The sequence below is a fragment of the Halichoeres trimaculatus genome, unplaced genomic scaffold, assembly GCF_033239565.1.
Source record: "Halichoeres trimaculatus isolate MK-OKI-2021-1 unplaced genomic scaffold, fHalTri1.1 fHalTri1_scaffold_11, whole genome shotgun sequence".
Lineage (NCBI taxonomy): Eukaryota > Metazoa > Chordata > Actinopteri > Labriformes > Labridae > Halichoeres > Halichoeres trimaculatus.
Genome location: NW_027437189.1, coordinates 8,243,868 through 8,271,541, shown reverse-complemented (window position 1 = coordinate 8,271,541; position 27,674 = coordinate 8,243,868). Strand labels below are relative to the sequence as shown.

General features: G+C 38.8%; 3 protein-coding genes across 4 annotated transcripts; 2 read left to right on the top strand and 1 right to left on the bottom strand.

The window, feature by feature from the left end:
* The first annotated feature begins 466 nt into the window (after window positions 1–466).
* On the top strand, window positions 467–3,951 carry ormdl2 (ORMDL sphingolipid biosynthesis regulator 2). Its single transcript, XM_074681660.1, has 4 exons — window positions 467–598; window positions 2,404–2,577; window positions 2,726–2,877; window positions 3,248–3,951. The coding sequence occupies exons 2-4, from the start codon at window positions 2,404–2,406 to the stop codon at window positions 3,381–3,383; spliced, it is 462 nt and encodes a 153-aa protein (XP_074537761.1). The 5' UTR covers window positions 467–598; the 3' UTR covers window positions 3,384–3,951.
* A 3,096-nt stretch (window positions 3,952–7,047) lies between these two features.
* Window positions 7,048–12,709, bottom strand: nemp1 (nuclear envelope integral membrane protein 1). Its single transcript, XM_074680661.1, has 9 exons — window positions 12,541–12,709; window positions 11,664–11,785; window positions 11,237–11,453; window positions 11,078–11,150; window positions 10,904–10,997; window positions 10,711–10,825; window positions 10,398–10,623; window positions 7,982–8,158; window positions 7,048–7,872 (listed from the first exon to the last, which is right to left on the bottom strand). The coding sequence occupies exons 1-9, from the start codon at window positions 12,647–12,649 to the stop codon at window positions 7,713–7,715; spliced, it is 1,293 nt and encodes a 430-aa protein (XP_074536762.1). The 5' UTR covers window positions 12,650–12,709; the 3' UTR covers window positions 7,048–7,712.
* Window positions 12,710–17,335: 4,626 nt separating this feature from the next.
* Window positions 17,336–27,664, top strand: cd63 (CD63 molecule). 2 transcript variants are annotated; one of them, XM_074681546.1, is made up of 8 exons: window positions 17,336–17,499; window positions 18,289–18,374; window positions 23,883–24,071; window positions 24,223–24,297; window positions 24,385–24,480; window positions 24,710–24,853; window positions 27,069–27,152; window positions 27,250–27,664. In XM_074681546.1, the coding sequence occupies exons 2-8, from the start codon at window positions 18,309–18,311 to the stop codon at window positions 27,313–27,315; spliced, it is 720 nt and encodes a 239-aa protein (XP_074537647.1). In that variant the 5' UTR covers window positions 17,336–17,499; window positions 18,289–18,308; the 3' UTR covers window positions 27,316–27,664. The 2 variants fall into 2 exon arrangements, with proteins under 2 accessions (XP_074537647.1, XP_074537646.1); XM_074681545.1 differs by having other exon boundaries at window positions 17,336–17,571.
* Window positions 27,665–27,674: the final 10 nt, after the last annotated feature.

Below are 27,674 nucleotides of genomic sequence, written 5' to 3'. Positions count from 1 at the left end.
ATTCAAAAAACAGAAAGGAAAGGATAAAAGTTAAAGATATAAAGATATAAAGCACTAGAAAAAAATGCTCATTGAAAAATGAAAATAAAAGAACATTTAAACTTTAAGACTATTAATAAAGTAATAACCCCTACATAAGAGCCAGACTAAATAGACAGCTTTTAAGTTAACGTTTAAATGTGTCTGCTCTTTTAGTCTTGGGTATGTCAAATATGCAGGTGTCTGTTGGGATGAGCAGATGTAAACTAATGCGAGCTGGAAGGTGAAACCTAAAAAAGTACAGGTTTTAAATGAATCCTTTGTATTCTACGACAGAGCTGAGGTCATGAGAATTTACTGTTACATAAACTAAAGCTATGAGAGCTTATAGGGGTGCGTGGGGGCTCTAGGGACTTTTAGGGAGGACAGTAAGTCTGACAAAACTTGCACTGTACCTTCCCACCTTTCCCCCACCTGCCTCTCACCTGTCTCTCACCTGTCCACCTGCCGACGATCAGAAGACCAGCTGACGTTATACCGAGGAACCAGCCAAACCTCAACGAGGCGGGGTTAAAGAAAAAACAAGGAATTTCCTGGTGAGCTGCTACAACACAGGAAGGTAAAGTTTGCTCCGTTAGAATGTCAAGTTTTAAATGTTAACTGCAGCATGAGGGGGGCGTTTTGCTTACAGTTCAACAGAGACTTCAAACTACATCAGGGTCAACTTTGCTCTGCGACCGTTACATCTGGGTTACAGTAACTTTGAGCTAACATGTCAACCTGTAGACACCAGCCCAACTGTTAGCTCGCTTGTAGACTCCTGTCGCAGTTTAACGTTAACTTTAGGCTTAAGTTAAAAAGTCTTTCCACTTTGTGAACGAAGACTGTCAAGTAATTTGGTAAATATTTCACAATTCAGCCTTAGTTCACTTTTAAGGAGCTTTCTGCACCGCTAACGGTCTAACTGTTGCTGCTAGCTGTAATGTTAGCTAAGTGTTGAAGTAGAGTCAGAGGAAGCGCTTGTTTAGTCATTTAAAGCAGCCCAGGCGGACGGAGCCGTTATGCTCTTTTTCCGTCTAACTACGAAATTGATTTGTGAAGTTATCTTAAAAAAGATAGAAAAAAAGTGCCAAGAAATGGTTAACTCCTTAATTACAGACCTGTATTGCCAAATATAATGATAATACAAATATTTTGTAAAATACAAATGCACTTCACAATTGTAAGTAGCTAAACACCAAGTTAGTTTTTTTTTTTACATAAACCAAAAAAAAAAAAAATAATATGTTTGGCTTTCTCCTGCTCATATATATATATATATATATATATATATATATATATATATATATATATATATATATATATATATATATATATATATATATATATATAAAGTAGAAGAAAGCCAAACAGGTGTAGGGATGGGTACCGAATTAAGTACTTCTACAGGTACCGACCGAATTCTGTCAAAAGTACGGGGTACCAGTTCATGTAAAATCAAAAGGTGCCATGTTTAGGTACCAAAATGCATACTTGTGACTGTGAGGGAGTGGAAGGGTAGCCAATTTTTCATGCTGGACATGAACACAGCATTGCAAGGTTATTTAATGAAGAATAAATATGTGTAGTAAAAAAAAACAAAACATGTATTTTATTACTAAACAAATTGTTATTTTTTACCACAGAAACACAAAAAGTACCGAAAATTGGTACCGCTGAGTACCGGTACCGATTGCCAGGTACCGGGCATCAGTACCGTATCGTTTCAAATGTGAAAGGTACCCATCCCTAAACAGGAGATTGGTAGACCACGGGCTAAATTAGGGGTACAAGGGTAAAACAAGGGCTCAACTGTTTGTGAAAATGTTTATTCCAGCCCACATGCTTCAGTTGTACTGTAGTGGTGTGTTCAAACTTTAGAGTTTGCAATAAAATGAAGAGCCTGTTTACATTTGCTCTGCAGGGTGAGGATGTAGGACATAATAACTAGGACTACTATTTTTATGATGGTGTGATAGTGTGCTCATGGGAAACTAAGTCAGCATCTTTAAAAGATGACTGAAACCACTTGTAATCTTTATATTATTTACTTGTTCAAAATATTTACCACATCATTAAAAAACAAAACATTGCAAGTCTGATACAATGTAAGATTACACACGCATTTGAAAAGACAACATAATGAATTGCTCATAGTTTTGCACAATGAATGTCTTCACCGGTTAATCGATTGTCATCATCTGTTTATTTTTGATAACTTTTTGCTTAAACAATTTCTTTACCCTTAACAAGGATGTAGAAAATAAAGGTCTTATTTGGGTAAGACCTATACCACATATGACAGTATAAAACATAAAGTGGGGTTTATATTGTTTGGTCATACTCTGACAGCTAACATGTATTGTGCTCCTTTCTGTGTTCCAGATGAACGTGGGCGTAGCTCACAGCGAGGTGAACCCCAACACGAGGGTGATGAACAGCAGAGGAATATGGCTTACCTACCTGCTGCTGACCGTCGTGTTACACATTGTCCTGCTCAGCATTCCTTTTTTCACCGTGCCACTTGTCTGGACTCTCACCAATGTCATCCACAATCTGGTCAGTTAAAACCCTCATCTTAAAAAGTGTCTGAGTGTGGCGGGATTATACAGTTTCTTGGTTTGATCACTAGATCAGATCACTTTCACATCTCTTGTAAAAATCAAACCAATACTTTAACTTGTGTATCTGTTGTTGTTGTGTGCAGGTGATGTACTTGTTTCTACACACAGTGAAGGGAACGCCCTTTGAGACACCAGATCAAGGCAAAGCTCGCCTGCTCACACACTGGGAACAGATGGACTATGGAGTCCAGTTCACATCGTCACGTAAATTCCTCACCATCTCACCAATTGTCCTGTAAGTATGCTAGCTGCATGTAGCTGCATTCTCCAACCTGAGCTGGATTGTTTAAGTCATCTCTATTAATGTGATGTCTAAATTTTAGCTAAAAGGTCTACAAACTGCCAGATCAACAGATCTGATAGAGAAAGAAAAGCATTAAGTCATAAATGAATTTTATCCCATAAACCTTAGCTACAGTTATTTAACTCACCAATAAATCAAGATCTGCCAAAAATTCAAAACAAATTGAACCTTAATTTTTGCAAATCAAAGCAAAGCGGAGCAGCATCTTTGTTGTGCATATTTACTTCTGGTTTAAGATCTGTTTTTGAGACATTGATTCTGACTTGCTAATGTTGCATCTCTTCGCCTCACTTTTCCGCAGGTATATTCTTGCCAGTTTCTACACAAAATACGATCGCACACATTTTCTAATCAACACAGGCTCCCTCCTCAGTGTCCTTCTACCAAAGTTGCCTCAGTTTCACGGAGTACGAATATTTGGGATCAACAAATACTGACAGAACTTTCTGAACACTGGATTTTAACCACCAACACTGGACTTTTGTTTTCTGTTTCTGAAAAACATGTTCTCTTTCGAGTTTGGGAAGAAGAGGACAACCTGGGTTTGTCTTCTCTGTACTGACTGTGTGGAGCAATTTGGAAAAGGTTGCAGTTTGAAAAAAAAAAAGTGAATGCACTGCCGCTGTTTAATGACAGTGATTTTTCTTGCCCGTCATTCCTGATGTTTATTTGTTACAGCTTTAAAATGGTCATCATTTCTAAGACACCTTTCTGTTTCCCTGTGTTTCTCTTCAAACTGCACTGGCTGCAGGTCTGTAAATTCTTTGGGTGTTGCCATGTATGTAAATGAATTATTGTGGCAGCTTGTTTTATGTCCTTTTACAAGCTTTACCTGTCTCATAGTTTACTATGAAGGATTTGCATGCAGCATGCCTACAGTAAACACTGCTGTCTTTGTTTTGCTATGATACACATTATTTCATGTTACTTAATGTTTGCCATGAAAGCTGGATTTATTGTTCTGTTTATAAAATAAGCTTTAGGAGCAACATGTGTATTCAGGTTGTCATGTCTTTATTGCGCAAACTGTTGGATCCTTTAAGAGTTGAGGTTTGTCAGATATAACTGATCAGATGTGTGTTAGCTGTGGGGAACTCCTGCCACTTTACATGAAGCTTCTTTGGAGGTGCCGCCACTGTTTACAAAATGCTTGTACGTCAAAAGGGTTTTCCCTCCTCTGTGAGCGATGGGGTCCTGTTTGCATTACAGAGAGGTTTCCCCTGGTGTAGCCTGTTCGAGGGAAATAAGTGACAGGAATGCAGCCTTGTGCTAACGTGAGTTTGGGTAACATGCAAATAGTGTGTGGTTTTAAAGCTGATTCATTCTCTATGTAATTGAGGATAGTCATTTGAAAACTGTGTTATCAGGGGTGTTCCCTGGCCTTAAGGCCGGTTTGTAAAGGCCACTAATGTAAAGGAGCTGGTAGCCCAGGGCAGTCATGCTAAATGTCATCAGATATAGATCTTCAAAGGTAAAGAGTGGGAGAGAACCGTAACTACAACATCCTATCCCTCTAACACGGAAAAGTACCTGATATAAGATAACATGCTCTCATTCATACAGCATGTTTGGTCATCAGCTGCAGTTTTTCCCCAGTTCCACTTTCAAATAATGTGTCTTCAGTAAAATTCAAAGAACGCAGGGGTGGTTCAGGATTTCTGCATTCTAAAAAGTGTTTACCTCAAAGAATGATTCATGCAACTCACCTTAAAAATGTATTTCTGGTTGTAATGTAGCATAACGACCAGGTGATGGCTGTAGCTAATTTAGAAGCTGTTAGTGAACCATTGTTTAATAACAGAGGAAGAAAGCTCTGGTGCAGGTGCAGCTCCTCAAATTAGAGAAAAAAAGTGCAGTTGTGTTTTTTTAAGTAAGATCTTGTAGGAATATTTAAAAACATTAACTGCCGTATTTTCTACATGCACTGCATGTAAAGTGAAATGTTGCTGGTATTTTGCTTTATTTTGTTGGAACTTGGATCTGGACTCCTTTTCCACTGAATACTGTATCGATTGTGGCACATAGCATGCAAGTGATAAGCGTTACTTCTCTGTAGATACAAAGAAGTTATTCCATTTAAGAAATTATTTACTCAAAACAATAAATTCTAGTGTTTTAAGAACATATACATTGCTTCACAGATTTATTAGACCAGAGGTTTTCAAAGTGGGGGCTGTGGCCACCAGGGGGGCCTCAGAAAATTGGGAAAAATAGGATGTAATTATAATTATTTCAAGATTTTTTTTTTATTGTTTTCTTATTTTTATAACCATTTGCCCTATACAACACGTAATTATTAAATTCTCAAGTTTCAGATTGTGCCTAACTGCACCATGTGACAGCTGCAACTTCAGCATGATGATGTCATCATCTGTGTCAATTCTGGTGGTTTGCGCCAATTATTAAGCTATCTTTTATTTAATAATTTCCTATTCTACAAAATGTAATAATTGTTGAAAAGTGAATTAAAGTAAAAAAAAAAATCTTAAAATTGATACATCTCTAAATATTTTGAAACATTGTCTGTTGGTTTCCAAAGGGGGTCCCCGTCCAGCAGCAAATGCTGTTTGAGGGGCCTTGGCATGGTAAAGTTTGGGAACCTCAAAATGAGAAAACCACCCAGCCTAATGGAGAGCTCTAGCTTTTTGTTTTTCAGAGATTTTTCTTCATTTCACCTTTTTGAGCCAGAGTGAGGAGTCTCAAACTGAATTTAAGTCTTTATTCCTTAATTGCAGCTAGAAAACTGAAATTCACTTAGAATCCAGTAATTGATCAAATTTACGAACCACTGAAACACACATTTTTATGTGTCAATAACTGTATTCTGTTAATCAAAAATCAGAGCGTGCTTTACTTTTTTCACATTTGAGAATTCATGGATAACAACAGAAATATATTTTTTTAGCATTTATCTCTAATTTTTAATTAAGGAGGTTAAGTGAGTTAACAATTACAGAAACATTGAAAGTGTTTTGGTGGTCAACTATACACTGTAAATTTATGTATATGAAAAAAATATTTAATCATTTAATTACATTTCCAAAACCACTAATTTTCTTATTTATTGCGCAGTGCATGATGTCTTCGTCAGTAAACTGCTACATAGTGCTTCTTTTGGAACAACTTCAGAGACTTGAGTGTAAACTGACAGTATCTTAAAATCTAGTTACCTAAACTTGAAATCAATTTTATAATAGATTAGTGCTGCAGCCTCACAGCAAGGTCGCCAGTTCAATTCCCATTGTGTGGATTTTGCACTGCAAAAAACAGACATCTTATCAAGTGTTTTTGCCTTATTTTCAATAGAAAATGAAAAAGACTTAATTTGAGCCACAGTGAACTAACCAGTCCATAAAAATGTCTTATTTCAAGTTATTTAAAGACAAAAATCAGATTTAAATTGCTCGTAATAAGTAAAAAAAATCTGCCAATGAATCAAGAAAAAAGTCACTTTTACTAAGACATTATAATCAAGTTAAAGGAAATTTTCTAGTAATTTTTTCTTGTTCTATTGGCAGATTTTTTTTTACTTGTTAAAAGCAATCCAGACCTCATTTTTGTCTTTAAATAACTTAAAACAAGACATTTTACTGGACTGATAAGTTAAATGTGGCTCATATTAAGTATAATAAGACTGCTTTTACTTAAAATAAGACAAAAACACTTGATAAGATTTCATTTTTTTGCATTGCATGTGTGGGTTCCCTCCGGGTCCTCCGGCTTCCTCCCAGTCCAAAAACATGCTGATCAGGTTAAGTGAACACTCTCAATTGTCCATAGGTGTGAGTGTGTGTGTGTGTGAATGGTTGTCTGAGTCAGCCCTGTGATAGACTGGTGACCAGTCCAGGGTGTACCCCGCCTCTCGCCCAATGACAGCTGGGATAGGCTCCAGCCACCCACAAACCTGCACAGGAAAAGCAGTTTGGAAAGTGAATGAATGAATAAATAGAACTTCTTCTCCAGAGTTGCAGGTACCAAAAATTTGTAAAATAAGGAAAAGTGCACCTGAACTTAAAGATGAAGATACAACAGTCTTCAGCCAACAGCTGTGTTTTCATAAAGTGGTTTACGTTCCACCCATAAAAGTACAACAATCATTAGGAGTAATGATAATGCAGGCATAACTCATACTTTTTTTATTCAAAATACTTTCAGACACTTCCACTGACCAGTGTCAATTAAAATAAAAACATTGAAAAAAGACACACCACTCCACCCCCCTGAGGCAGAAATCAGGGATAAAAACATCACACTGCATCATGCTGCTGTTCAGAGGGGACAACCTTCGCATACTGTGCTGCAGGGGTGTATGGATCCTCTCAGTGCAGTGATCCCATTTAAAGCCTGAAGACTGTCAACACAAAGTCTGTAAAAACTAAAACACCAGTAACTCTTTTTAAGCTACAGTTAAAGACAGCAACAAACAACAACGCACAGGAAACTTTTCTATTGCTTTGACCTCCAGTGTGTTTCACTGTATTTGTAACAGAAGCCTTTGTTCCCAAAAAAACAAGACGTCTGGCTTTAGTGCACGTTCTTTGAAACTACATTTCTTCAATGACATCACTCGGTGACCACACCATCAGTGTTTTGTCTTAGTAAGGCAGTTCATGCACTTGCTTTTGTGACTGAAAATGAAATCCGGGCTTTTCCACCCCTCCACAGAAAACACTCAAAAGGAGGTACTCGTCCACCAGGGACTGCTCTACGGTTCCACCTTATTAAAGGCAGCGACTGTTACTTTTTTAGTTCTTCCATAACTGTGCTCACTCTGGTTTCATCAGAGGTTTAAGATCCTCTTCTTCCTCATCGTCTGTGTCGAAAAACTCGTCCTCAAAAAAGGATCCACCGAAGCCGTACTCCTGTGCGTGGACAGACACCTCATTTGACATCAAGTGAGGCGAGCCTTCTACGAAATCAGCAAACCTGTGGATTAAAGAGACAACATCAGTAATGATACAAACGACACATTGAAACAATGAACTGCTACACCAAGATACTAGAGTTAAACGGAGTAAAGCATCACAATCTTTACCTTTTCGGGGACTGAAGTCTGGACACGGTCTTCCATGGGCTGGACTCAGGGCTGGTGCAGTACTTCCTCAGCTCCTCCAGGGCACGCCGAGTCTCCTCCTCTCCCTGCCTTTGATACTCCTCTTCAGTCAGGAGCCGACGAGGCTCTGGTTTCCAGTGGACAAACCGTCTCATTTTGCTAAATGAAACATGAAACAGTGGTGTCTCAATTGGTTATTGACACAATTGAAAATACATTGACCATTTAAGCTTCCAAATCCTGTTAATGAAGCATGTAGGTGGTTGCTCTGAGCACTACAGATATAAGATGAAGTAAATCCTTATGTTTGTTTCTACTTTATACTTGTTACTTTGTATGTCCATCTTTTGCAGCAGTTACAGAGCATACATCTCTGGCTTAGAGTCAATGCAGTGGCAACTTCAACATTAAGGTTATCACTAATGTTCTGCAAATTAAGCCAAAGGCTTTCCTTTGAATGTACAATACATTCTGTCCAGCTTATGTTCCACTCGCACAAATTTTGCTGGATGGGGTTCAGACTTGAGGGGGGGGGCAGTCCATTACTTTCAATGTTCTTTTTTTATAAAGAAAATGACCCAAATCTCCACATGATGGCTCTAATCTATGGTATATAGAGCATAATGATGACCTCGACTGTATCTAATTTGCATTATGGGTATTTTAACGGCCATTTCACCAAATCCACTGAAAACTCTTGACTGAAATACACCAGATGTGTCTCTAGTCCGTCTTGACACCGGTTTAGATAGGTTTCTATTCAAGTCAGTGTGTCAACCATAGACTGTACATAGAGTGGACAGCGTAGCTTCCCCATTTACTATTGTACAGTTTTGAAGCCAAAATATCCCCGTCACAGGCGCAGCTCTTGGTAGCCGTTGTGCAGCCAGAGTCTGCGCAGTAGAGACTGTGAGGGATTCTGGGAGAATCTGAGTGGAGCCGAGTGACAAAAATAATATTTTTTTTTCGAGAGTCTAATCATTTCTTGACTCTACCTCCTGACATATTTTACACAAAAAATACACGAGAACGACAGCTGTCAATCATCGTTAAACGTGACGCAAAGCCTAGTTTTTACCCCAGGCTCACACTGAATCCTGTGCGGGTCCGGTGCGGCTTCCCCATGTAATCCGTATCATTAAAATCACTGTTGTAGGCTCACATTAGCCCCGCGTGGTGCAAGTCCGGTTGCAGAAGCCGTACAGCACAACGGAAAAAAATCCGCAAGAAGTCTGTCTTTCCCGGACGCCGGAGAGGGTCTGCGACAAGCTGAATGAAATATGACGAGCTATACAGGAAGTGAATTTCCGGGTGGAATGAAGATCCGTTGTTTTTTAAAATAGAATCAGTGTACAAACAAATGTAACTTGACCTTTCTTTGACAGCACAGTTGCGATAGTAGTAAATGTAAACATTACATCACACCCGATGACACGAGGTTACAAAAGCGAGCAGCACAGCATCTCCTCACTCATTTTGACAACAAGGGACGACGAGAGACTCATCCTTGAAGTGGAAAGTCATCCCATTTTATATGACACATCCCATACTTATTATAAGGATAATACAAGAAAAGAAAAAAGTAACGTTATTAAAAATAATAAACATTAGAGGAATGAAGGTCTCGCGCGAGTCCAGACAAGAACGTGAACCCACGTGAGCAGGGGGGGGGGAGCAAGATGACGTCCTTTTTTTTTTTTTTTTTTTTTTTTTTTTTACAGTCAATGTGTCAACTTACACTGGATCTGCACTATTGCAGTCTGGCTGTTTTACAGCCCAACATGATTGAAGAGACACTTATTACTGAAGTAGGAAGCACGGGAACTCTGCGACTTCAGCTGTCTGTCAGTCATGTGGCTGCCGGACTGAACACGCAGCCGGTTTTGATGAATGCGGTTGACAGAGAGGAGCCGTACTGTAGACGTATCTGGTGTATTTGAGGCAATAAATAAGCCAAGTGTTATAATAATTTTGGCTACCACAGACTGTGTTTTATTTACAGGTACATGCAAATTACTTTGTACAGATTCTACTTGTATCTGCTGCTTATAGAGATTACAGCTATTCATAGTTTTTAACTACTGTCCCTAGTTATGCTCTTAGTAAATGCGAAGAAAAAACACACAAAATGTACTTATGTATAAGCCCAGTTTTTAAAAATATACTGTATAAGCAGAATGAGCAGATGATAAGCTAATTGTTCTGAACACAGAATATTTTAAGGTTTAAACTCCCTTAAGAAATTTTAAAAAGAGCAAAAACCAGTAATAAAAGAGTGGCAGTTTGTTTTCTCTTCCAAAAAGTTACAGGAGCCATACAAACTGTCTGACAGTCAAGTTTCAGTGCTGTCAACTACTGTCCAGTTGCGCCACCTTCTGTCCACACTGCAAACACCCACCTCCATGCAGTCACTGCCAGAGTGACTGGGTACTCCAGGTATTTAGAGAAAACCACCGCTACGATGATGGCAAAGGCAACCTGTTGAATCTGAATCCCCAAATAAATCAGGAGCAGTCCAAAGATCTGCAGCGTCCACGACAGGATGTTGATGCTCTTCTCGTTCACTAGAGGACCGTAAAGGTAACACACGGCAAAACTGATGAATCCCACCACGCCGACATAACCTGATGAACACAACAGCAGAAATATCTCATTTTACAGTGTTGGTGAAGTTAATTTTTCAAGCTATTATCATTGAAAAGAGCTGATACCTAGAGCCATGTGCCAGTGTTCCTTCATTATTATCTTGAGGTTCCTGAAGACAAGCTGGATGGCATACAATGAAAACGACCAGCCGCCAACAATCAGCACATAGAAAGGGCTTTTCTGCAGAAACAGCAAAAAGTTACAAATGAGGAAGATCATTTTAATTCATGGATATCTAAAAAGAATTTAACACCGTACCTTTGGCAAAAATCGTGCCAGAATGAAAAAGAGGATGATGAGAGAAGCAATCATGCCTGTGCTCATACCAGCGGAGTAGAAGAAGACTTGACTCCTTTAAGCAGAGGAGGACATGGTTAGCTAAGTGAAGTCAGATTTCTGTTCAGATACTGAAATAAATGTACAGAAAGTTACCTGCTGAGCAAGTCTGCGAAGAGAAACAACATCATCCCAGCCAGGAATACGAGAAACAGGTAGATATCAAATTCTGCAAAGAAGACATAAACATTATACTGACCATAAATATCTCCTGAGGAGGTGAAACTTCAAATGAATTCATTTGTGTTCACTTACTCCGTAGCAGCTTGACGATGTACTGACTTTTGTCAGCTGGATCGATCTTGAAGCATGTCTTTTTGCTAAAGAGGCTGATGTCGATCGTGGTTTCATTTTGCCGCTCCCGTAACAAGCCCTGTAACCAGCCCCAGAAACTGAAGCGATCCAGCTCCTGCAGCTTCTCCTCACCTTCTACAGTGTCCACCTTGAAAACAGTGGAGCTCCACACCCTGACCTGTCAGAAAAAAACAGCAGTCACTGAGTTTGGCAGTAAAGACTTCAAAGATATAACTCTTCTGGAGAGCAATCTATGTATATATCAGACTTAATACTGAGGTGGTTTTCAACATCATATGTAAACTTCACTAATCAACAACAGATTATATAGAAATTGGCGTCATTAAAGCAGAAAGAGAGAAGTACAGTTTTAACTCTGGTAAATTACCTGAATTCTCGTCCATGTTTGCCTCCAGGTGGGCACGATTAAGTTTTTGTAACAGAATCTATTGGAACCTGTCATGACATATTCCTGTCCATCCTGAAGATCAATTATTTGATGTTGGTTACCTGGGATTGATGAGAAGAAGTGTGTTAGCAAAGAAACTGTGTGATACATTGCATTATTATCTATGACAGAAAGTCATTGAAAAAACTGTGCTATTATAAGTAACATTGGATATCAATCTAAATGGAAAATTGAAGCTTAACACTGCAATAGTCTGCCACTACTTCACTACACATCACTCTGTGCTGCAAATTTGCAAGAAAGCAACTTAAAAGCTTGTTCCTCAAGTATAGATGACTGCGTTGGCTATTATTTGCCACGACTTGGACCTGAAGTAAGCAACACAATATGGCACAAGTTCTTGTTGGTCTTTACAGGTAAACTGTAAGTTGAAGTATTGGTTTTTACTAATGTATTGAACCATCAGTTTAATATCATGTTTTAAAAGTGAAACAAGTTTCTGTTTTTGTCTGACTCACTAGTGTCATGATGTTATGATGAGTGTGTCATAAACAGCCTGAGGGCGGGGCGGGCTCATGAACAGAGCAGATCAGAAATAAGCTGAATTCTACACAAACAAAACAAAAGACTAGCTAAAATCGTTTTTTTTCTCCCTCATAAAGTCGGAAATAAAGATAAGATAGTTAACTTAGGTTATGATATTAAGTGGTCACATTTCTGAGCCAAAGAAACTTCTTTAACTGTATGAAATACCAAACAAACACAAGCTAGCACGAGTTAGCTCACATGCTTCTTACTTTAGTATCCATTCCATCAATAAACATCTTTGTAGCTTCAATGTTAAACTGCTTCTTACCTGGGATTTGATGTGAGTCTAGAGGTAGGCAGATAAGCAGCACCGTAAAAACAAAAAAATTAACATTAGTAGAAAATAAGCCGTTTGTCATTTTCATGCATCCCGCCATGATGATAGCACCATCGTCCCGCCCCCTGATTTTCCTCCGCCCCTTCCTCCTCCGGCAGCGCCATTGAGTGACAGCATGACTAGCCAATTACAGGGTCAGATTGAATGACGTCACCATTACAGAACATGTGAAGCATTATGGTGTGGCCACACCAAACGCGAATTTGCGGCGCGATTACATACAAAGTCAATGCAAAGACGCGTTTAGCCGCCGATTCGCCTCTCGCGGCGCGATTCGCGCGTTTGGCGCGGCGAGTTTGGAGCGTTCACGCGTTTAGGCGGTAGACGCGAATTCGCTCGAGTTCAAAATATTCCCCCACGACGTCATTGTTATGACAACGTTGGGGGGCAACTGCCGCCTGCTCCGGCTCCAACTCCGCCGGAGGATGGAGGAGAAAACAATCTGTGTGGTGTGTCATCATCCAGAGTTATACGATACGACGTGTGTACTCTACAGAGACCGGAAAAACAGGAGCAGGCTTGGTTGAAAGTCTCTGAGGAGACAGGTTTTGAATGTAAGTTCTGAAAACATTTGTTCCCAGCTGGATTTGCCTGCACGGGCTGTCACTGAGTCCGACTGTGTTTTCCTCAGCGGAGTTTTAAGCCTGATAGAGAGGAGGAAAGAGTGGGGCAGGGGCAGAGCCAGGGAAAAGATGGAAGTTCTCTGTGCTCCTCTCTTTCCTTCACCCCTTCATTATCCCCAGGGAGACCTCCGGGAACATGGGTCGGGGGTTCGGGTGGTCGGGGGTACGGGGGGTACGGGGGGTACGGGGGGTCGGAGGTTCGGGGGATCGGGGATGAGATCGCAGGGAACAGCCAAGCAGGGCTGGTGGATTACCAGGGAGAGGCAGAGGCATTGATTGTGATCTCCAAAGCTTTCACACACTCTCCTGTCATGCTTTGGAAACCACAGCTCATTGTTTTTCAGCTGCTCTTTTGGACTTTCGGTCTTTAAATGAACGAGCTCTCTACTCCGCATGCGCAGTACCGCGCATTCGCGTGTTCGCGCCTCAGCTTGTCAAAAAAGTCCAGCGGCGAGACTCGGGCGTTCACGCGGCGCGTGACAGGCCATTCGCGCGAGTAAATTCGCGTGTTCGCGTTTGGTGTGGCCGCTGCATTACAGTTTCAATTTTGAGTCAAATCTTTTAACATATATTTTCTGGCCAAACTTATTATAAAAGATACATTATATAGAACAAACCGTGGCAAAAAAAAGTGGAAATATTTAAAATAAATTTGCAATCAGGGCTCAGAACAACGCTTTGCCCTGGTACGAAGTTTAAAACGTGTAAATTCTGTGTAATAAATTTATTAATTTAAATAAGACTAAAAACACTTCTTATTGTTTTTGCATTTATCTGTTTGAGACCATCAAATATGATTAATCATTATATATTAAAATTGACTGGGTGTAACTAAAGTTTGGTTTTCCTGCATTTTAAGAACCTTGATCCAGGCAGTCTTTCACGGAGTTGTGTACCTAGCTACACTGAAAACACGAGCCCTGGTTTGACATTGGTGGAGTTAGTAAATACATGAGCACATATGGATCCCACAGAAGAATAAGCTTCTCTCATAAAAGTTTATCGTTGCATCTGAGCTATGTAAATACAGGATGGGTGTGAGTATAACTGCTATAAAAATATAAAAGGCTTCATGGAAAAATATGAACAAAAGCTGAGGCTAAAACACACATACATAATGTTCAACCACTAGGTGGCAGCTAAATGTCTTTTTACACTACTGTTACATTTGTCAATACAAGCCATCATCTCCAGGAAAAGATTTTTTTGGTGGGGAGCTTTTAATGAAAATTTATGGCAAAGTGTCCATGTGAAAATGCTGAATTATCTTGTATTTCAAGGCAACACAGTAAAGTCTCATGAAACTGTAAGGTTGGATGCTTTCAGACTACTCTGATCCACCCTTACAAACACACATGCTGCCCTTGGCCAAGCGGCTGAGCAACTTGATGCTGACTCCAAGGGCTAAACATTGAACTCTTTTGTTTAAAAAAAGCACTGGCTTTAATTTGGAAAAAAAAGTGAAAGTGAAATAAAAAATGAGGGATTAAAAAATAGAAAATAGAAAGCATAAAAGTCTATGTGGAAGGAATAACGCACTAGATAAAACCTATACATTAAAAGGTGTTGTCTAATTTTTCTTTTAAAGACATCCTCCCCTTGGCTCTTGGTCATGACCTTTTGTTTATATTTAGCACATACATGTGGCATGTCATCTCCCTAATCTTTACTTCCCACATTTCCTGTCTTTAGCTGTCTATTGTCTGAGAAAGGTAAAAAAAAAAAAAAAAAAAATCTCAAAATGATGAATACTGTCACCTATTTTTATCCAACACCGTCCTTGAGTCTTTGAGCAGGCCATACCCTCTGAGCCAAACAGGCCAGAGGGGCCTTGCTCAATACGTTCATATTTCATTCACAGCCTTTTTCACAGGATGAAAACATTAGTCCTTTGTTTACACACACTGAAATCAGTTCCGGAAATATTCAGGGACTTTTTGCCAGGTGAGACTGATGATATCGATGTAGTAGAGCTTCTCAGGTATGTGGGACATTCTCAGGTGTTTGTTTTTGATACGCTCATGGTTTGTTGGAGGCAGTGAAATCAGCTGACAAATTTTGCTCCATGAGGTCAGCGCTGATAAGACAAAGCAAACCACAGCAAGGCAGATGCAAAACTCCTGCCCTAAAAGTTCAAAAGCCTGGGCCCAGATAACTTGGGAACAGAACATAAAAGTGAGCTTCCTCCATAAATCCTATCACAGCTTTCACTTCCACTTGTGGATTTGACCACACGATCATAACTCAAAGCAGTAATATCTCTTTGTTCTGTCTTTTTGGTCCACTGTAGGTCAGACGTGTTTGCTGCGAGGATAAGGAGGCTGGTTTTGACAAAGATATAATCTCTGGTTTTAAGGTGAGGTAAAGAGAGAGCTCTCAGAAAAGTTTCCTCAGACCACTAGGGAGTCATGGTGTCTTTTGAAATTATTGCACAAGCAAAATTATTCAGCGACCTGCAGACATTGGTCATTGTGTAAAAGAGGAACTATACCAGGAACTGTGTTTTATGTAAGTGTATGATGTTTCATTTCCTATGGTCAAAAAGCATGAATCTCCCTTGACCTCTTAAGACCCAGTGTCCACATTATACTTCTGCCTCTTAGACCCATAAATCTTCATTTTTTAAAACTTAGCTCAGTGAGAAACATTTGGACACTGCCCTTGTCATCTTTTGGTGATTTCACAACATTACACCAATTTCTGTGAAAGAAAACAGCACGTTTAAGTACACTAACACTAATCACAAATAACAAATAACAATTTCATAACACAAATAACCAAACTTCCTGTACAAAGACCAAGTTCAGTATTTTATACTTATCAGGTCTTACTTATTCCAAATAGCAAGGAGGAAAAAAATGCACACCAGACAAAAACTGTCCCAAGAGGTTAAAGTGGCAGACAATGAGAGAATTTGAAAAGTCTGGGTTATATTACAGTGCTTTCCAGATGTTTTGGATATTAAACTTACACATAAAGGTTGTTAAGGTTAAACATTACAAAAATAGGAACTTAAGTGAAAACAATGGCGTTGCTGTCCATTTCTAGTTAAGGTGTGGGACCAGTTCCTTTTTTTGTCCAACAACTGTTGATGATGATTATAGGAAAGTATCACTTCATTTGTTTGCCTGATGTACACTTTTCATTTTTTCACTGCAGGCATTGGATAAAGCAGCTGTCAATACTTTAATTCATAGTGATTCCAAACCAAGAGCAGTAACTTTTTAAATGTGAGATCAATGGTTTGACAAACTTAAGAAAATACCATCTTTGGTTTGGTGGAAAGTCACTTCACCTAAAGCTTTTTTACGTATATCTCATAAAGTTTCCTTTGTGATAAGATTTTGTCTTTTTTAAGCTTGTAAAACAAAATAATTGGTTTGTAAACACAGGATGGTTATCAAGTGGCTTGACAGAGGTTGTGGGGAAAAATGAACCAAGGAGAAAAGTCTCAATAAAGATTTGAGTGACAAATCAGACATTATTTTGTGTATAAGTCTTTTACAAGAGAGTCCATTTAACTACTGCCATGTTTTAATCTTGTAGTTATTGTTTTCCTTAACAATTGATTTAATCTCTATTAGTAATGGTATTTATTTAGAATTTATAATAGAACTTGATACAGCGGAATACAACATGCTGGGAAATTATATCAATGATAAGATATGGTGGGATGTGAAGTGCTTCTTAAATTTATCTGCTTATAGGGCTGAGACATTAAGAAATTAGTAATGACTTATTAATAAAAAAAAATGCTGCATTGAAAAAAAAACACATTTTATTGCAACTTATTGTTGCAATAGCACTCCCAAAAACATTCCCAGTACAAGAGTTTCTGGCATATCACTTGCTGCATGTACAACTTCAAGGTGACGCCTGAAGTATTATGCGGTTAATAACAAAACCACTAATAATTTTTTTATTGTTGTTGCTTAAACCAAGTTCCACCACAACTGAAAACAAAAAAACAACATAACTATTTATTAATAATCATTATTTGCAGCCTCCTCCTGCTCGCCCCTGAGTCTCAGACTTCTAAGTCCGCCACTGCACGGATGTGTGTGCAGGGATAAGCTCCTTCAGACGACCACCGGCTGCGACCACACACAGTGTCAACAGGAGGGTTGTGTGTTCAACGAGGAGCCCCTGAAGGCAGCATAGGAGCTACAGTCATTGAAAGGAAAGTTGCTGAAAGAAAGAAAGAAGAAGAAAGGAAGAGGTGGAGAACAGTTGGATGGGCTGAGAGGAGGGACTACAAACGGTACCAGTAAGTGTAACATTTCACCACATTCTAGTCTTCGTCCCTCATCGCAGGACTTAATCGGACCTCTCCACAAAGGTAACAGCTCGTTTTTGGAACTTTTTTCAAAGCCAACCGATTCGGGAAACGTTAGCCGTTGACGTTGTTTACGTACACATCAGTTTAGCATATTCTCAGCACACAATAAGGAAACAGCTATGTAGCTGTTGCTTAGTTGTTTCTGTTTATTTTTCACAAATTCAATTGAGAAAATTTGACAAATTCAATTAGAAAGATATGCTCCACGTCGTTCACAAAGCTAGTGGTGTTGCTGGCTGTGATTAGCGGTCCGGGCTGGGCTCTGTCTCCTCTTGTAAACGGTGTTTTTGATGCCTTCAGGGTCAGGAAAACGTGTCGAGGAGGGTTTTTACAGCTACTTACTGCTGAAAGTCTCATTGTTTGCTGAAGTTGATCTCATTTTTGTCTGTGGTTACAAACAGAAAGAAAAAGCGGGATCTGTATTTGGTTTCGACCGTTAATTGAATTGTGAATATGTGCCATTGTCTGAGCTGTCATTACATCCAGCCAAACAATGGGACCTAGGGACCTATTTATTTATTAATAAACCAAATCTGGACTCACGGCTCTCCTGTTTGAGGCCCTTGTGAGTTACTGGACTTTATCTACCAGTTCCCCCTAAAATGACTCACATCCTCCTTGGTCCAGCTGCATAGGTCATAGCTGATGTAATGCCCATGTAGCTCATTCTTGAGAAACCAAACAAAATATCCCCTTTTTTTGTCTCTTCCACTCCAGGAAACTCATCTTCAGCAGCCATGGGTGTCGAAGGAGGAATGAAATGTGTCAAGTTCCTGTTGTTTTTTTTCAACTTCATTTTCTGGGTGAGTACCAGTTACATATCCTTTGTGTATTGTTATTTTGTGTAATGTGTATTATAAAGGGTGTTCGAGTTTTTTTTTTTTTTTCAAGGAAGGATGAACAGAGTTTGTTTATGGTTACTATTTAGAACAAAAAGACAGCTTCCAGGAAATAAGGTCAGGTTATATTGTCTTTTTTCAAGTGGCATCGGTGCTGGATCAGGTGATCTTTCCTGGAGACTGACTAGTTTTGTGACATTTTTGTCAGCCACATGACTCTGACCGTGAACTTCAGACTGCAAGGTTAAGGAAAAGCATAAAATCATCCGTAGAATCAGCTGATGAGCAATTACACCCTCACACATCCTATGACATCCTCTTGTTTCAGTCTTGGTCACTCTAAGACTGGCGAAAATGTTTGCTGATAACAGAAAAGGACAACATGAGGACATACATCTCCCGTATCCTGGGTTAACCTAAAAATTTCGTTGTGTCTTGTTGTGGAAGTGTTAGAGCTTTGGAGTGAGAGGTGTTGATGTCTGAGTGGGAATCTTATGACCAGGTTTTGAGGTGTAGCATGTGACTCACTCGACTAAATCGTAATGTTCTCCTTTTATTCCATTGCTTTCTTTCCTGACACAGTGCCAGTTAAAGCTTGGGACAGAGGATATGGACAAAGTGCAGGAAACTCTTTTACAGAGTATGAACTTGATAATAACCTCAAACGACAAACAAGGAAGTATAGAAAGGCAGATGCTGACCAATGTGATCACTACACAAGACTTTAACCTATGATATTGAATTGAAGTCTTTAGGGATTTTAATCAGACTTAATGAGGGTTAAATGTTACTGACATATATAGAGCTGAATTGAACTGACTTACAACTTTAAAATAAGCTCTTATTCTAATCTGGACAACTTATCCATTCATATTAACACTGGAGTGTGTTTAAAACATCCATTTACTGCTTATTATGCTCATCCGGTGGAATCGAAGCAACATTTTTATCACACATATTTTTCTTCTCCTCAGATTCTCTTTGGTCACAGCTAAAGCTAATGAAGAGATCTGCAATAGTAAATCAATTACAGATCATGAGTTGAACAGCTATTTGACAAAAAAAATCAAGTTCATTGTTCTATTCTTTTTTTCATTTTAAAAGTGAATATATTTTCTTTCCTTTACTTATGTGAGAAAAACTGAGTATCTATGAGTTGTGCTGGTTAGTTTCACTCTACTTGTCTCAGATTATTGAATGGTGCGTCAGACTTAATGTTAAGTTTCCACTGGCATGTTGTAAAGAAATTCAGGTCAACCAAAGGATAAAAACATAAAACCTGCTTTGATATGACTTTTATTTTTTATTTCCCCCCTCTCTTTTGTTATCAGTGGGATTGATGTGACTGTGATCACCCGGTTAGCTCACTCTCCTCACTCCTTTATGTTTTCTTAAGTCAATCATTAGCCGCCTATTCAACTAATACTCAAATATTGACTCTGGTGGTGCCTACATGGAGCGGTCTTCAGCTGCAGCGAGTGTTTGGACAAATATAAGAAGTGGGCAGACTGTGGGTCATCCAACAATGCAGCTACTGAGTGATAGTGGTTACGGATATCATTTTAAGACTGGAGCATTTCTGTAAAGTTGACTTAAAAGTCTTAAACGAAAGCAGGGAAGAGTAGTCAGACCAGTTTCTTAGCTTTGTTTTGTTTTGGTCTTAGAACTGTTATTACCGCAGGTTGTCTTATCATTTGTTTACAGCAACTCCATTGTTCTGCATTTAAATTAATGTCACAAAAACTGTTCCAGTTATTTGGCTCTTTTTTGGAACGACACAAAGAAAGGGTTGAAGTTGTCAGAGTTGTGAATCTACCCTGAGGTACATGAAGTTCTGTCACTGTTACTTCCTGTTTGGTTTTGTGCGGCGGTTTGTGTAATAAGAGTGATACAAAGGTGAAGATGCATTTCACATCTGAAGCATTCATTATTTATCAGTTAGAATATTGATATGCAGCTGTTTTCCGTTTCTTTTCTTAAGCAGCTCAGGCTCCATGGTGTTTAATGTAAACATGTTGAATAACTAGTTTTTAAACAGAAACAAAAAGTCAAATTAGGTTAATAGTAAATTACCTAAATGGTGTATTTGGATTTTACATTTCACATTCTAAACAATAACTTATATTAAATTGAATGAATTCACAATTTTAGCTAAACAATGAGATCAAAGTTAGCACAAGCTGTGTTTATCTCTATTTTCTGCTCAGACAAGTCCCAGTCAAATGCGTAAAGAAAAGTCTGAGCCACCAGGTTTTCCAAATTGATACGTGTGAGCATATTTATAGGAATAATTCCCCTGATCAGAAACTGGTCTCGGTCTCAGTCTTCTTCCATTCTCAGCTTGTTCTCCTCTTTGAACAGCACAGTCAAAGTAAAGTCTCCTCAGCTCACTGTAATGTTTGCTTTAGAGCTTGTTGATCCCAGCTGATCATGGTCAAACACTTCACCCACACAGTGTTTGCAGAAGATCTCATGAAATACGGAACCATGACACAAGAGTATAACACTTTATCATCTGATCATTTGACGTGTGATACAGGAACTAACAAGTGTTGCAGCTTCCTCTTGTATATCTATGTGTCTGTTGTTAGTGTTAACTTATTTTGAGGCTTGGTGTGTAGGAGTAATAGTGAAGAAAAGTTTAAACCTTATAGCAAATAGAACAAATTTCAATAAAGTCATGACTGAATTCTTAAACTCTTTAAGTTAAATTGTAAACCCCACTTTAGCTGATAAATATAAATTTGAAAGTCTTCATTCATGCTGACTAATTTTCCACTGTTGAATACTTTGTTAGTTTCAGACATTAACCTTGTATTAATTTAGATGACTTGCTTTCATCTAATTAAAGGTTGAAGATATTGTTATGAAGCAGACACACATGGTTTTTAAATGATCAAACTTTAATGTCCGTGTTTATTGTCTTCTCTGCTCTGCTAATCCGGTACAGGACGTGTCATTTGTCAACGAAGCTGTCAATAGAGACGTCATATTCTCTCTTTTTAGCGTCAAACAACAAATTGAAACTCAACTCCTCCAAAAGAGGAACACTCCAACATTAATCTGCATGATTAGAACTGACTGTTTTGTAATATGACATGTCAGAGAGACATTTTGTGACATATATTTTAATTTTACAATCTGCTCAACGTCCCATCTGTTATAACAGATGATGAAGACCAGGGGTCATCAACCACATTTGTACAGAGGCCAAATTTTTCTTCAGCAGACACTGTGAGGGCCAGATGCTCCAACGAAATAAACAAAATTGGTGTTGTATCCTCAGTAATATATGGTATGGTTTGAAGCCAAAATACCCATGTCTGAGGCGCCGCCATCTTGCCATCAGTGTCTGACTCTGCACAGTAGAGGATCTGTGTGGTGCTGGGGGACAAAAAGAAAAAAAGTTTTATTTCTTTCATTCCAAAGTCGAATCTCTTCCTGGTTCTCCTAAACTGCAGCCAGTCACCAGGGAGGACAGTTTTTGAAGCAATGTCACTTTGAGCTGAATGAGATGATGCCTGTTTCCCAACCTGCCTACTACACTAGCAGAGTCTACTATTTTTGCCAAAATTCAGTATGTAGGAGGTAATATTTTAAAACTTGTGACATCTGCAGTATACCAAAAATCCCCAGATGTCCTACTGATCCAGGAAAATTTCTCAGTATGCCTCTGACTAGTCTACCTCGCATACTGTTTCCACACAATGCACGGTGCTACCACTATTTCACCACCATCTACTGCAATGAGTCATCATAACTACAACACAACAACACTAACATCAAACGGCCCGTGAAATAGAAGTGAAGTGATGCGAAAGAAGCACAAGTAAATGTTGTCTCTTCCAGTTATAAAAGAGGTGTTTACTTCTACAGATTATTTAAAGTCTGTGTTAACCAATAATTCACTTTTAAAACTATTTGTGGATTAAAGGGAAGTGCTGTAAAAAATAAAAATCCCTTCTGGATTCAAAAGAAATCAAATGCGATAATTTTGCTATGATATGATCAACAAAATAAATAAAATGCCCAGTTCTACCCAAAGTTTGTGTTGTACATTTATTATAAAGGCAAAATAAAATCCATCGCCTGTAGCTCCATTTTCTGAAACTGAAAACCGGAGTAGTATACTGCAAAACAGACCCAACAGAATGGTCATAATACATACTACAAGCAAACGCAGTGGGCAGTATGCAGTGCCTACTACATACTATATTCACATGTAGTAGGTGGTTTGGAAAACAGCCAATGTCTTTTTTTACCGTCTATGGTGTTGATGGACTAATTGTCTGTACTACAATTCGCCACTAGGGGGCAACTGCATATTTTAGGGTTCTTATTTGTGAGGCTTTCTAGCTGTCCATCACCATCGAAAAGAAAATGTCACTGTCAAAGGGCCTTTAGTGGAAAACTGATGCAGAAAAGCTTTAATGAAAACAATGGACTGATAATTCTGTATTTATAGAGCCAACTTTTAGAAATGCTTTAGCTGTGTGCCTCATTTGTAACCAAACTGTCACTGTTGCTAAAGAGTATAATCCGAGGCGTCGCCAATGCACAAAGTATTTGTATCCTGAAGGTCAGAGGCTCTCAGTCAGAGAAATATTTCTACTTTGAAATCTCAATACTCCCATGCAATTGGAGTTATTAACCCAACTTCAACTGAACGAAAGAGGGCGAGAAGCGCATCCCTGCATGCGACCAGTCTGTGGTTATTTTTGATCGAAGGCAGGCTATGGCACAAGCTTATTTTCAGAGGGCGTTTGTTTCATTTGATTAAAAAAAAAAAAAAAAAAAACTAACATTTTTTCTTCTGGCCAGGGTATTTTCACTAATATTCTGGGGGCCAAATTTGCCGCCAGTTGACTTTCATTGATCTCCATCTTATGTCATGAAGTGTAGCCAGTCACCATGGGGAGCTTTAAAAGTTTTGGTCTCACTTTGGGGGAACTTTTGTGCCTCCCATGTTTTAATATTAAGTTCTCTTGTGAATGTTATAAGTCTGGTCCAAAGAATAGCACCTACACTATTTTGATCCACCACTGTAAGTTAAAATTTAGAAGTATTAGTCCGGAACATGCTTACCAGGTTGACTGGTCACTTTAAAATGCCTGTAGGATGAAGTCATGGTTTTTGTTAGGGCAAGGTGAAAAGAAACGACTCATCAGAAGCTTTACAGAGAGTTACTTTAACTCTTAATACATTTTATTGGCTGCCAAGGTCAGATTATTTTATGTAATAAGCAAAGTGGTGTTAATTACAGCATTTCAGTATTTAGTATTTGGATATGTTGCGTATAAAACATTATTATAGCCCTTGTTTTTCTGTACAAACCAGATAATATTACACTGTGTGATGTCATATATTTTCCACTCTCGGTTCAAACCAAAGACTAATGATTGTTTTACATGAAAATAGAAATGATCCCACAACTTACAGCCTGGACTAACCCCCCCTCTCTCTGTGCTGCAGTTATGTGGCCTTGCGCTGATCATCGTGGGAATCGTGGTTCAGGTGGCAATGCACAAAACCCTAATGATCAAGGATGCGTCAGCCTCTGGAGCTCCTATTGTCGTCATTGGGATCGGTGTGGTGATTTTCTTCATCGCCTTCTTTGGCTGCTGTGGCGCCTGGAAAGAGAACTACTGCATGGTCACAACGGTAACTTAGACTTTGTGATATCTTTTCAGAACAGCAAATAAAGTTAAGTTATTGTTCATATGTTGAAGTCTGAGATGCAGAGTTGTATCTGTAAATTAAAGCATTCAGTTATGTCACCTTGATATCTTTATTTCTCTCTTTCTTCCACCAGTTTGCCATCCTCCTGTCCCTCATCATCATCGTTCAGATTGCAGCAGCCATTGCAGGATACATCTTCAGAAACAAAGTCAGTGTTGTTCTTGTCACATTTGCTTTGTCACTCACGATCCTGCAGAAAGTCTGACGTTGTCTCCGTGCTTTGTCTCCTCTCCAGCTGTCTGCAATTGTCCAGGACAGTCTTAGTGACATGATCCCTAAATACAACAGCACTGATGAGTTCAAAAAAACTGTGGATAAAATGCAGGAGGATGTGAGTTCAGTGTAAATTCCCATACCCTCTGTTTACTCTGCTCTGGCAACACCTTCACATAACACTGCCGCATCCTGTTGGTCGGTGCTGCATGACCTGCCAATATTTTCTTTTAAGCCACCTGTTGACACAGGCTTATACTCCCATGACTGTGCATGAGCTACTCTGACTACTGTACTGCCGGCAGGTCCATGATAATGTTTTTCCTCTGCCTTGTTTGCTCTTCCAGCTGAAATGCTGCGGTGTGAACAGTTCAGCTGACTGGAAGAACTTCAAACCTGACAGGAAGTCTGTGCCTGACTCGTGCTGTAAGAATGTCACCAAGAATTGTGGAGATGGAGCCATGACAGACGGGGCCAAAGTGTACCAGCAGGTGAAGTGCAGTGGTTGATTTCAAAATGATTTCAAAACTTTGGGATTCCCGAAACCCTGTGTTTGCTGTCTGCAATCAAATGTTACAGCAGACAGTCTCAGACAGCACGGAGTTCAGGCTCATACTGTTCAAACGCCTGCAGTGAAGCAGCACCCTAATTACTCCATAAGCTCAGGATTTGGTTTATTTTTTTGTTTGGAGTTTTCTCCAGCACACAGCTTTTAGTTCTGAGTCTTTTGTTTCACATTAATTACTGAAAGCAACTTTATACATAAAGCTTCCATGAAGAGGTAAAGCTCAGATCCACTGACATCATTACTGCTATCTTTTAATGACTAATAAGAACAATAACAGAAACCATGATAGAGAAGATCAATGTATAGTTTGTCTCACTCATCATTTATTTATTCATTTATTTATTAATTTATTACCTCCGCCAAGGAGTTTATGTTTTTGGGAGTGTGCCTCTTTGTCTGTAAACAACATAACTCATAAAGTGCGGATCTTGATGAAATTTTCAGGAAATGTTTAAAATAGGATAAGAAAGAAGTGATTAAATTTTGGAGGTGATCTGGATCAATGTCTGGATCCAGGATGTTTTTAACTGATTCTTTATCATTGTGAGATAGGGCCGTTTTCACCATATGTGTATATAACTCCACCATAAATGGTCGGATTGCTTTGCAAAACAATACAAAACAAGGTCACCATTATTTCTGTCAGATGTTAAAGTACGATCCAGATCCTGGCAATATTCTGGATGCTAAGATCTGTAATGTGAAATATGTACTGGGTCATCATAATTTTCAACACTCTCAGGTAACAAATTATTGTACAAACCTGCAACTAACACCAAATTGTAGCAGACAGTCTGCTGAAAGGGAGTATAACATTAAAGTAGGACTAATGTGTTGCGTGAGAATCACAATATACTTGGCAAAGTTCTGCACTCTCTCAGTGCTTTTCTAGTTTATTTAATGTATCACAAAAAACTTCAAGGTCTGTAATTTATTTGTAATTTGCAGGTAAAAACAACAGGCTTTAAATGCCTTTTAAAAAAAGAACAGAGTCAGAGGAGAAGAGTTATCTACTGAGTTTAAATCACACATATGAGTCCAAAAGTGGCAAGTTTGTTCGATTTTAAAGCCATGTTTCCTACTGTAACACCTCCTCACTTGGTGTGCACGTTGCATCTCTTGTTTACTGGCTGTGTCTGTGGCGTAACTAGGATATTCCAAAGTGAAGCAACATTGTTTCTATAAATACTGATTCTGAGTTTGTTTCCCACAAGTTAACTTCTGTGTGCGTCTCAAATTTGCCACTTTGGTCTTGGAATATTACTCATCTCCTCTGGCTTTTTTTTAACAATCATCAGTCGTATGTACAGGAAAAGATCAGCAAAGGGTGCCTCTTTGTCCTCAGATGTCTCCATCCATAATAATACAAGAAAAAAGCCTTAAAATGAATAATTTAAGGACGCATCAAATAATTGATCAAATTTCATTTGATCTCACACTACCAAGAATAATCAAAACTAGCCACCTGGGGCTCTAAATTAGTTGAATAATTCATAAAGGTGGGTGGATGTTTCATCATTTATTCATTCACATTCACAGATTTTGAAAATTTAAGTGCTAATCCTTGCATCACTACAGCACAGGCACAAATTCATATGTCCCTTTGCTTTTTATCCACCATCCTATATGTTATTATTACCACACAAACAGCAATGCCACATGATTCATTTCAGAAGGAGCAAAATGAGTCATGGTTAAGAGAAGACATCTCTGTGTCCCAACAGTAAATATTAGACAGCAGGTAGACTTCAGTGGGATTAATGTTTCCTTTGCCAAAAAGGTGTGTGAGTTTGTTTGTTTTGCGTCACTTATGTGTGGCTCTGTCCACTCCGGGATACCTGACCCCAGACGTTTAGCAAACAAGCGTGTTCACGCAACTCTATAATATGACTTCAATCCTTGTTTTTTATGTACACAGTGTTCAGCGTCACTCAGTTTGTGTGTGCGGTGAGGAACAAGAGTTTGATGAGTTGTGTTAGTTACAGATAAGATTTTGTGATGATTGATGTAAATGAGACTGAGGAAGTAAAGCTAGTGCCAACAAATAATGCAGTATCACCACCAAATGAAGTTGATGTTTTGCTTCCTTGCTTCTCAAGGACAAATAAACAAAACTTTTCTCTCCCTCCATGTTCCAGGGTTGTCATGATGTTCTGGAGGAAGTCTTGAAGAAAAACATCCAGTGGGTGATAGTTGCAGCTCTTGTTATTGCGTTCCTGCAGGTATGCAACATCATTTCTTTCCAAAAAAAAATATTTAAATGGGTTTGATTGATAGCACAGTTTTTTTTTAATATGAAAAATGTCTTTCCTTCTTCAGATAATGGGCATCGTGTTCGCCTGCTTGTTGATGAGAGGCATCCGCAGTGGTTACGAAGTCATGTGATCAAGGCTATGAGGGAAATCTTTCAGGAGCTCCATATATCAGTCTTCTGTATTTTGATCTTAAACTTTGGATATAGGGTACAGAATTTATTTTCCACTTTAAATTGATCTTGGATTTTATTTTCGTAGGTTAAAAGAAAATGTTTGTGATTAGAACTAAGTACAGTAGCAAACACGAGCATCCAGTTTATTGTTGGTGTATATTATTGGTTTTCTAACTTCTCTCACTTTGCTTGGGATCTGTTTTGGCGCTGAGTTTTTATATTTCTCTGGTTGAGAATTATGGTTTTAATTAAAGACTCTTTAAATTATGTTGCCTTTGCTTTGTGGAGGAATGAACAGGGAATGTGAATGCATCAT